We start from the raw sequence: 12,006 nt of genomic DNA, 5'->3' as shown, positions 1-12,006 counted from the left end.
AATTGGAGCTCATAGAAGCAACAAACTGCTGCTCAATCAACAGCTGAAGCAGAGTATATTGCAGCTGCTGGGGTTGTTAATCAAACAATTTGGCTTAGAAAGCTGTTGGATGACTTGAATACTGGTGAACCTGAAGCAACTGAGATCAAAGTTGACAATCAGTCAGCTGTTGCAATTGCCAAGAACCCTATGTTTCACGGTAAAACTAAGCATTTCAAAATCAAATACCATTTTGTGAGGGAGGCAGAGTTGTCAAAGGAGATCAACTTGGTCCATTGCTGCTCAAAAGTTCAATTGGCAAACATTTTGACCAAGCCGTTAGCTGCCACTAGGTTCCAGTATTTGAAGAAGCAAATTGGAGTCTGTTGTTTTATAGCCAAGGAGGAGTGTTAAAGGTGGCAACAAACAACAGTATGTATGTTACCCGGATGAAATACAACAACTACAAATGTACGTATGTTATCCGGATGAAGTATGTTTTTTTTGCAACAGATGACCTGTATATGATATGACAGAAAACTTTTTGACTGGATAGAGTTGGTCAAATACTTTCCAGTTTTAAACAGGTCCTAGGTTATCATTAAGATGTATTTAATGTTTGTTCACTTCTACAAGTTAAAAATATTGTTGTAGTTTTATATATGTACATCATACATTTGATGAATTAATCAAAAGTGTAATACCCCGAAAATTTTTACAGTAAAATATTATCCGTGATATAGTAAAATAAGGAAATAAAGTGACAAAAAGGGAATTTTTGAGTGATGTCAATATTGAGAAGTGTATTATGATATATTAATTCAAGAAAGGACTAAATTGCAAAGATGAGAAAAGTCTTGTTGCACAAGGGTAAATACTCAAAATTTAAGGGGTTGAAGTGTAAATATAAAAAAGTTGAAGGACTAATGGTGCAAATATTTTAAGGATGGAATGATCTAGAAACCAAGAAAAATTGATGAATTAGGACCAAATTGAATAGGTAAAAAATTATGAGGGACTAAATCACAATTTTACCAAATTAAGTGATGACTCAAGGATGGAATTCTAAAAGATCATGAAGGGTAAAATGGTCAATTAGTAAGAGAGAGAATTCTAGAATGTAATGATTATGTTGATGATATTTTAAATTAATTAATTAGATAAATATTATTTTATTAATATTTTATGAGATGTTTATTATTATTATATTATTATTTATTTAGTATAAAAGGAAGGAAAGATGAAGAATTATTAACACATTTCCTTTCCCATGCAAACTAACGTAAGATAAGAAGAAGAAAAGAAGTTTGCTTTCTTTACAATTTAGTCCTTCCACCAAAAATTCATTATTTTCACCTAAAAATTGAAAGAATTTCCATAGCCATCAAGAGAGAAAGATAGCAAGGAGATGATGGGGAGCAAGAATATCAAGTTGGATTCAAGAAATCGAAGCTGGAGGAGAGAGAAAAATCAAGTTAAAGATTGAAGGTAAGTACATCAAGATTTCAATATGTTTTTAAGTTTGTTATTATTGATAAAGCATGGAAATAATGTTATAGTAGAGATATCTTACATAAGGTCCTATGTTCTTAATATGTTAGTGAAGAAAAAAAAAGAGAAAGTGATGAGAAATGGTGTAGAAAAAGAAAATAAGGATGTTATAACATGGTAATTAATATCTTGTACTAAAATAGTTTTGTATAGCAGCAGTAGTCTAACTTTGAAAAATCATCAAAAATTTTATAAATATAATTATAGGATGAATAAAATATGAAATTAAAGATTATTAAGTCTAGTTTCTTATAGAATAAATTATGTAAGCAATGAAATTTTAAATCATGAGATATGATGAATTTTGTGAGACAAGGTCAGAATGATTTCGGGTTCCCCTGTTCTGAATTTGTAAAATCATAAAAAAATTGGATAAAAATAATTAGGGGATTAAATTTATATGTTTAGAATCCTAAATGAGTCTATTTTCAATAGAAACAAATATGAACATCATTCTAATTCTGTACAAGGAGATAATTAATTTTTAGTGAAGAAGGGTCACAACTGTCAGACAGCAGAATAGGGGTAACTTTAAAGAATAAACTGTACTTATTGACTAAACCAAAAATTCTGAAAATTTTATGGTAAGAAGATATATGAGTCTAGTTTCAGGGAAAATTATCGGATCTTAATTTGGAGTCCTATAGCTCCAGATATAAATAATTCAGTGACTATGACATAGATGGACAGCTTGAATATTCATAAAAAGTAAATAATAAAGATTATAGATAATGTTACTTACAAGTGTGCTACATACATCAAGGATGTGGAATGGAGAGGAGGAGGAGGAAAACATATATGAATATTCATTAAGCATGGCTAATTTGCATATTTTAGGCTTAGGGACTAAATTGAATAAAAGTAAAACTTTATGGGTAATTTTGTAAAAATGTCAGAAATGACCAAATTGCATGAAATGGATTATTTTATTATTTAAATTACAAAATTGAATGAAATTATTAATTTAGTTCAAGATCGGGGGAAAACATGTTTTAGGGATTAAATTGAAAAGTGTTGAAATTATGGAAAATTCTGATATTTTATAGAATTCATGGACTGTTATCAATATATATGAGAATAATAGCTGGAAATAAGGATTAAATTGCAAGAATTTTATTTTCCTGACCCTAAGGACGAAATTATCATTAATTAAAAGTTTAGGGGCAAAATGGTAATTTTGCCTAGAGCATTAATTAAATGCATTAGAAGATGAAATGAATGAAAATGATGATCAAATTTATTTATAAAGATCCGGACGACTCAAATATGAGACTTAATCGTGGAAAAGAAAATATATCGGATTAACGAAATTATAAACACAAACAAGCAATGAGGTAAGTTTGTGTAACTTGAATTGTATTTTAAATAATTGAAATATGTGGTTATGTGATGAAAATATGATTTGAATGTTCAATTCATGATATTTGATGAAATATTGATAATACTCGATATAAATTGAAAATAAATCCTAGTTGAATGAAAGGAAAATTCGATGGATCTCTGAAAAGGAATTGACGGTAAAAAGGATCTAGCAGGACGGGTGATCCTATTCGATATAGCCCTCCAGAAGAATACGTGTAAAATGGATTTAGCCGGACGGGTAATCCAATTAGGGTCTGAATTTAGCCTTGGACTGGTAATTCAAATCCAAGCTCATTAGAGTAATTGTCGTTAGGATTTAGCCCGACTGGTAATCCCGACAATACTCTATGAGTTTATATTACAGGGGATTTAGCCTGGAGTGGTAATCCCACTATAAAGATGAGGTTCGCGGGAGTGTGCTCTCTGATATGAAATGTGTAAGACCATGTTAAAAGATACCATGGCAGCCTGATATGAAATGTGTAAGACCATGGTTGAAAGATACCATGGCAACCTGATATGAAATGTGTAAGACCATGGTTGAAAGATACCATGGCAGTCTGATATGAAATGTGTAAGACCATGGTTGAAAGATACCATGGCAACCTGATATGAAATGTGTAAGACCATGGTTGAAAGTGATATGAAATGTGTAAGACCATGGTTGAAAGATACCATGGCAACGTGATATGAAATGAACAAGACCATGGTTGAAAGATACCATGGCAACATGACAGAAAATGAGTAAGACCATAGTTGAAAGACACTATGGCATCATGTCAAAGATAAATAAGACCGTGGATAGGAGACACTCTAACATCTCATTGAACAATTGATATTCGTGTAATATGTATCGATGACGAATGGTTATATGAAATAATTATGAAGATAGATAAACGAAATAAGTATAAGTACATGGAATATAATTTATGTTAAGTTTGATATAAGCTATTACCGAATAAATATACATAAAATATATGAAAATGATGGAGCATGAAATATTGATATAATGAAATGAATGATATATGCTTATGAAGAAACGGTAAGAGCATGATATGTTTCATGACATGTACATATATGATTATCTTTGATATGTTGATACAAAGAAATTATGTAAGTTGAGACTATTATTAAACTCAAGTGCGATATGTCGAGAAAATAGATATATCAATGTTAAATTTATATGAGATATGTGCAAGCATACTAACAATGTTGCTGTTTGATGCTTATACAAGTGTCAAACTGTTGATTGAATGGTAATATATTTATTTATATGATGCATTGAATCGGTAAGTATTTAAATTTTTTTTAGTGATCTGTAAATTGTAGTAATGCTCCGAAACCCTGTTCTGGCAGCGAATACGGGTTAGGGGTGTTACAAAAAGAGAATAGTCGATTCTTGTTCTCTTAGTTTTCTCATCCTTTTTGCTTCTGTTGTTTTTGGTTGCTTTCCTTGCAACTCTCATTTCTTTACATCTCAAACTTATTTTATATTTTATCCGAAATTATTACTTTGTTGCTTTAGCTTCAACAAGAGCTTCATATTTTATCCGGATAAATTAGTTCTGTTTTTCTTCCTGTGTGAAAAACCCAACAAAAGTCTATGGCCATGGCACATTTCTGAAAAAAACCTATTGAGCAGCATTTATCGATTGGGGTTCTGTGCGTGTCCCAAGGCGATAATGGACAAACCTTAAGCGCTATGAGTTTAAGCAAATCTATATTGTAAACACGGCAACCATAGGGTGCTTGGGTGGCATTCTATTAGCCTTCATGGAGTACTATGATTTGGCCTTCACGACATTTTGATCTAGCTCTTGTGGCGTATTCTTTTAGCCTGTGTGGCGTATTCTGTTAGCTTGTATAATGTATTCTGTAGCCTTTGTGGCGTAATATGTCTAGCTCTGGTGGCGTACTCTGGTAAGACTCTGTCGAGGATATGATTTGTCTAAAGATAGAGTGAAAGGTTTTGTGATATAAATTGAATAAGTTTTAAAGGAAGTTTCTAGTAAAGATGTAAGATTTAATATGTTCAAAGAGAATATTCATCGTGGTTTTCTATCAATATGGTATGTGGATGTATTCGAAATAAGAGTTTGTCAATTTGAGCTATTATGCTATTAAGGTGCAATTTTGAGTTACTTGATATTCATTGTATCTGAATAGTATTACGTCTTGTACTGAGCTCTGATGGAATCTAAGTTATTCATTATATTGAATATCTTGTGCCTGTAATGAAGATGTGCAACATTCTTCTGGACGAATCTGGAGGGTTCCTCATAAGTATGAGTATGGATTGGGTTGAATCAAGGTATAGTCTGAATTAAGATTTGATTTAGCAAAGACAATATGGGTATTTGCCAAAGGTATGAACACTAAGTGATATCTGCCAACAATAGTGTCTGCAATTATCTGTTCTGGAATTATCGTTGAAAGTGTCTGAAGAGAAAAGGAAGGTTGTATCGTCTGTCAAGAACTGAAGTTAGTCAAGTAGTTGAATGAATGATGATACGGTAAGAATGATATGAGGCGTGTAAACATGAAATTATATCACTGCCAGCATGAAGGTATCCGCCAAAGATAAGTATAAGAAATTCAAATATTCAAGATGTTGAATTTATCAAGAAAGGTTAAGAAGGTATGTTGTTTCCAATACTGATTAAGTTTCTCTGAATTTATCAAGATGTAGGTATGAAAATTTAGTCAATGTATTTTTATATTCAGTAATGGGATAAATATCAAATTTATACATGAACTCTGATTTGGTGTAATTATACTTATGAAATTTGAATTGTGGTTCTTATATATACATAAAATTTTGATTTTGATTCAATTATACAAATTTAAGGAAATGAGCATATACATCTATTTTCATATTGGATCAATATCAACGTAAAATGGTGCTAATTCGATAATGTTGTTAATGCTTTGTGAAAATTGAATCAAATCAAAATTTTATGTATAAAATCACACCAAATCAAAGCTCATGTATAGTTTTTGATATTTATCCCTTCGGGAATTTAGTCTTTTACTTTTCAAATTTCAAAATTCAAGTTCAATTGTTAATACTGTTTTTTTTTGTTAAATATATTAGTATGACATTTTAAAATTAATACACTTGGTAACCCTATAAAAAATAACATTATAATGAACTTAAATCTAAAAAAAGTTTTAACAGAATTAACTATTAAATTTAAATTTAATAATTTTAACAATACAAAAATATAATTCCTAAAAATAAAAATATAAATACTAAATTCTGATTTACAAATTTTAAAATGTAGACAACAACTCAATTCTTTTACGTTGGAAACAATCAAAACATGTAGACGACAAAATAACTCTATCTCCCAACTTTTACAAATGTCCAACTTCTTAGGGATTAGAGTAATTTTGTACCTAAGTGGCGACAAGCACAAAGATACATCATTGTTACTATCATTATTAATTATTATCATTCATTAGCTATACCAACTTCACACTTGAGCAAATCAATCACAAAATAAAGGCATAGACATATTGCATTTTAAAGAGAATTTAAGTGATAATATTATTTGGAAAAATAATTATGAATTTTGAAATAGGATTGAGAAAAAAACGTAAAACCAACTCGAATCAAAATGTTTGAAGGGTTTATAAAATTCAAATTTAGAAATTATGATTACCCAAAATTAAATTAAATTTTATTTTTATTGAATATATAAATAATTTTAATTTTTATGATATAAAATAAATGTTTTATGTTTACAATAATGAAATTAACTTAAAATTCTTAAAAATTTTACGTTTTAAAAATATTTAAGAAAAACTTTAAAATTTTATTCATTGATATTCAAAACCATAAAATAAAATTTATTTTGTTATAATAAATTTGAAAAAATCTAAAACCAATAATTAACATGGAAAACTCGAAAATCGAATTGAACTAAGTTAAATTATGACAAGCAATTTAAATGATCCAAAAATCTAACCGAACTAAATCGATATCACCCTTACTCAGAAAGAATTAAATTTTATAAACTGTAAAATTAACATAAAATATACCTTAATTATATACAAAATAAAATAAAATAAAGAAGATTTGAGATGACGTTGGCAAATGCAATTATCATTCACATAATTTCCTTGAAAGCTTCAAGAGACTCTGGTCATAGCGTAGCAAAGACTCCAAATTTAGGAAGCAAATTGAAACTTCTTTGGCTTTTTACCAATACTAAATAATTAATCAATTACCTATCTATGACTATATGTATATAGGTGGCATTTATAGGTGACAATGTCATTCAAAGGGTGCTGATGAGTTTGAACTTTCCAACAACACTTCCAAGCTTTCATATTTATGGGTAAATTTCTCCTAAACCCCTTGTATTAAGAATGAAATTATATTTTAGCCCTTGTATTAAAAAACAAATCGGATATTTTTGTTAAAAAGTATATTTATTTCTACTATTAAAAACTAGAATAACCAGATAATTACACATAGCAATACCTCATTTTGACGTATATAGACTAGTTTTCAATGGTAGTAACGAATAAACTTTTTAACGAAACGATCAGTTTATTCTTTGATACCACACAAAGACTAATTTACTCATTTTTTAATAAAAATAGTAAAATGTGATCTGACTTTTTATACAAAAATTTCCATAATATTTTTACCCATGATTTTATTTATTCAATATTTAACAGGAAACGTGACCTTGTCTTAAAGTATTTTTTTCTAAATGAAAATTGTGAAAAAAAAAAAAGAAAAGAAAAGAAAAGAAAAGAAAAGTACAAGTCAATGCTTCATTATTATTAATTTAACAGAAATTGACGAATATTAAGTCAATAATTCATAAACGTGTCATGTACGTGTATGTGTAATGGTCTTATTATTACTCAAAAAATATTTTATTATTATTACCTTCAATTTTTGTGATTTAGGTATTAGACATTATCTGGAAGCATTTAATCTAATATTATAATCTAATATTTACAACATTAAAATATGTTTTAAGTTTCTATATTTTTTTATATATTTGAAATTTAATTTATTTACTTTAAATTTATTAGAATTTAGTCCCTTTATTTGTTATATTTAAAAGTTTATATTCAACTGTTAATACCGTTAAAATTATTCTGTTAAATTTGACGATGTAACATTTAGAAATAATAAAAACACTTATTGGGTAATCATGTAACAAAAGAAATGACATTGTAAAATATTTGAATTTAAAATATTAACAATTAGACATATATTTTAAATCTAAAAGGTTGAAGGACTAAATTCTAAATATAAAAAATACAAAGACTTGAAACATAATTTAACCGAAAAGATATTATGAATCTTTTATAATCTATATCAATCCACTAAAAATATGGGATTAATTAAGATGCATATATATGGAAAATTATTTTTCCACTATTTTTGTTTTTCTTTTCCAATTTTTCGGTATTTCATTAGAGCGAGTTTATTAATTAATTTTTCGTATTTTGTAAGCTCATTAAAAGAGTGGATTTAGTCACGAATTTTAAATGTACTTCATACTTAATATAAAAATTGATAGTTCAACCACTAATTAAAGTAGAAAAGATTTTTATTATCTCACCTAACTATCGTGATTCACTATCTTCGTTTTTATTGGCAAAAAAAAAAAAAAAAGAAATGCTTACCTTTGGTATGCTGTTTTTTTAAGCGGACCGTGGAATTTTGGGAGTAGTAATATTAATTGAAAAATATCCCCCACCAATATTAGGCATTGAGCCAATGGAGACATGTTGACTAGTTATTCAAAGTTCAAACTTTAATATTCTAGAAACAAAATTAAGAAATCTAATTAATCATCAAGGAAAATAAAACACGTTTTTTGATGTTTAGTTAAAAATTTGTCTAACATCAAGTGAAAATTTTGTAAATTTTTAATTAATTTTATTAAAATTGGTTATTTAAATTAATTTATTCTTTTTGAAAGGAATTATTTAGATTAAAACTAAACACTAGAGTACATGTATTAACCAAGTAGTAAAAATATATAAATAAAAAATAACTACAATTGATTCGAAAATTAAAATTTAATATAATTGGTTCATGAAATTAGAGGTAAGAAATGCCGATTGAGTCTTAGCTCAATAGGTATAGATATTGCTGTTAATACAGGAGGACGTGGGTTCGAGTGTACTGAAATAAATTATCCTCTTATTTATGGGTTAGGGAAAGGATTATGGATTGTTATCCTTTTGAAAAAAAAATTACGGACAAAAAATGGGCTTAGTCCTCTCAATACGAAATTACAAATTAATATAATGAAAAAATTACACTGCTACACCTAAAATTTTATGACTCATCTCTAAACTCCTTAAAATAATTTAGTATTCCAATTTGATAAAATTAATTTCATTGATGGTAAATTAAATTATCCAAAATGTTATTTACCCAAAAAAGGTTTAATCGAAAATCGAAACTAAAATTCCGATAGTTTAATCTGTTATGATTATATTTTTCGTTTATTTATTATTGAATTGATAATTCAACTCCAGTTAAATAAAAAATCGATGATCTCATTTTTTTATTTACATAGCTATGAAGTGAGTTTCCTTTTTCTATTTCAAAAGTATTAACAATTGGACTTGAATTTTAAAATTTGAAAAGTAAAGGGACTAAATTTTGAATTGGTGAAGAGTAAAGGGACTTGTTAAAAACTAAAGTACCAACCAAGAAATTCAAATAAAGACCGGTAAACTTCCAAACGCGTCATTCAACTATGGAAACTAGCTTAAGGAAACGAAGCTGGTGCTTTGCTCTCTCTATATATACATCACAAAGATGCCTTCCTGTTTCACTCATTGATTTCTCCATCTCAATTCAAACAAACCCATTAAATTTATTTGATCAAATCCATTATCAACAATGGCTTCTCTCAAATTCCCCATTGTTCTCTTCATTTCTTCTCTTCTCCTCCACTCTTCTCTAGGTATCTATCCATCAAACACCTTCTTCATTAGTTCATTTCCATTTTATGATCAATCCATGGAGTTTCTTAAAACCCTGTTTTGTTTATTTGATTTTAATGGTTTTTGTTGTCTTTTTGGCAGCTGAGATGATTTGTGAAGATTTGCCGAAAGACTTGTGCGCGTTTTCGATAGCCTCATCGGGGAAAAGATGTGTGTTGGAAACGGCGGTGAAGAAAGACGGCGACGTCCAGTATCAATGCCGGACGTCGGAGGTTGTGGTGGAGAGGATGGCGGAGTATATCGAGACTGACGAATGTGTTGCTGCATGTGGCGCCGATAGAAACTCCGTCGGCATTTCATCAGATTCTCTTCTCGATCAACAATTCACCGCCAAGCTTTGTACCCCTGCTTGTTACCAGAAGTGTCCCAATATTGTTGACCTTTACTTCAACTTGGCCGCCGGAGAAGGTATGAATTTGCTACCTACGTATTATTATTAAAATCGTACAGTGATCGAACCAATACGATAATCGATTCTGGTTTCAACAAATTTTTAGCTTGGATTCATTGGCTCCAAAGGGTTTGCTTAAAATGAAATCCAATTCAAAGTCGGTTCAATTTTTGTCCAAACTAGTATATCGGCAAGTTCCTAATTCAATTAACTCAATCAATTGAATTAGTTCGGTTCCAACAATCATAGTTTAGATTTGTCAATTTTGAACTCAAACCTAAAAACTCAACATATTAACTCAAACCCAAACTTGACCCTATTCGATTTGACATTAAGAAGTTAACAATTCGAATAAGAAATAATTCAATCTCAAAATAAATTGAAAAAGTAATTTGAAATTATCTAACTTGATAATCCTAAATGGCTAAAATGGACGTAGCCAAAGCAACTTGGGTAAATTGCTTTTTAAGTTCTTTCCAAAATTAAAACATTCAATTTAGGTATAATTTTAATTCTTTTAAAAACTTGATAATTTAATTTAAACATTTTTAATTTAAGATTTTTCGCTTTAGCCCCTCAAATTTGTTTAATATTGTAACCTTTTGTTTGCAGGTGTATTTTTGCCTGATCTTTGCAACGCTCAGCGATCGAACCCACGGCGGAGCATGGTGGAGCTTATATTGAGCTCCGGTGTTGCCCCTGGCCCTGTTTCTAGCCAAGCAACAGCCGTTGAAGCCCCTGCCCCTGCCCCCATGTGGTGATCTAAATTGCTTTCTTTTATTTTTTTTTTTTACTTCAATAATATGATTTCATCACAATTCACAATTACTTCATTTCCATATGTGAATTGGTTTTGAGGAATACTTGAGAAAGAGAATATATTTGTATTTAAGAATTTTCAGGGTGGGTTTATTGGATTGGACATTCATTTGTTAAATTATAATAATATGTGTCTTCTATTTATTATAAATTTATTTTACTATTTTATTGACGGATTTTGACCCGATCCAATCTGTTAATGCTTGATTTGTTTTAAAATTAAGTTCAGAGTAAATTAAGTTGAGTTAATTCTTTAAAAATATTAAGGTCGAATTCTTTAAAAAAATTTAAGATATATTAAATAGTATAAGTAGGGATGGCAAGAAAATCAAAATCGGCAGGGTTTGACCCGACACGATCTATTAAGATTTTATTTGTTCTAAACTTGGGTCATGAAAAGTTCAAGTTAATTCTTTAAAAAAATTGAGATCGAATTCTCTAAAAACTTTTAGGATCAGATTCATGCAAGTTTTCTTTTAGGCTAGGGCTAGATCGAGGTCTAGGCATGATGGTACGTCGTAAGGTATTTTTAACAAGGTATTTTTAAATTATGGATAATCTTAATTACATGAATTTAGAGAAAATAAAATAAGTTAAATGTTCAATTTGTATTAGATATTATAATTTTTTAACTTTATTTTTACCTAAATAATATTTAGATACCATTTATATTTAGATATTGCAATTATTAAACACTTTTTTTTATCAAATTAATATTTAGATACTACTTTATATTAGTTTACTAAATTAAAGTATTAAACTAAAAATATTACTAAATTTATCATAAAAAATTATAAATTCTACGAAGGAAATCAATTTTAAAAAACTTTGAAAAACTTTGGGAACACATGTAACACCCCCTACCCGTATCCGTCGCCGGAATAGAATACGAGGCATTACCGAAGAGTACA

At 29.0% G+C, this 12,006-nt stretch overlaps 1 protein-coding gene across 1 annotated transcript; it reads left to right on the top strand.

Annotated features, from left to right (window-relative positions):
• Window positions 1–9,655: 9,655 nt before the first annotated feature.
• Window positions 9,656–11,246, top strand: LOC108466667 (uncharacterized). The gene is made up of 3 exons (XM_017767045.2): window positions 9,656–9,845; window positions 9,967–10,293; window positions 10,889–11,246. The coding sequence occupies exons 1-3, from the start codon at window positions 9,782–9,784 to the stop codon at window positions 11,035–11,037; spliced, it is 540 nt and encodes a 179-aa protein (XP_017622534.1). The 5' UTR covers window positions 9,656–9,781; the 3' UTR covers window positions 11,038–11,246.
• Window positions 11,247–12,006: the final 760 nt, after the last annotated feature.

Source organism: Gossypium arboreum, chromosome 2 (assembly GCF_025698485.1).
Source record: "Gossypium arboreum isolate Shixiya-1 chromosome 2, ASM2569848v2, whole genome shotgun sequence".
Lineage (NCBI taxonomy): Eukaryota > Viridiplantae > Streptophyta > Magnoliopsida > Malvales > Malvaceae > Gossypium > Gossypium arboreum.
The sequence above is the reverse complement of the archived record's forward strand: the minus strand, read 5'-3'. Positions and strand labels throughout refer to the sequence as shown.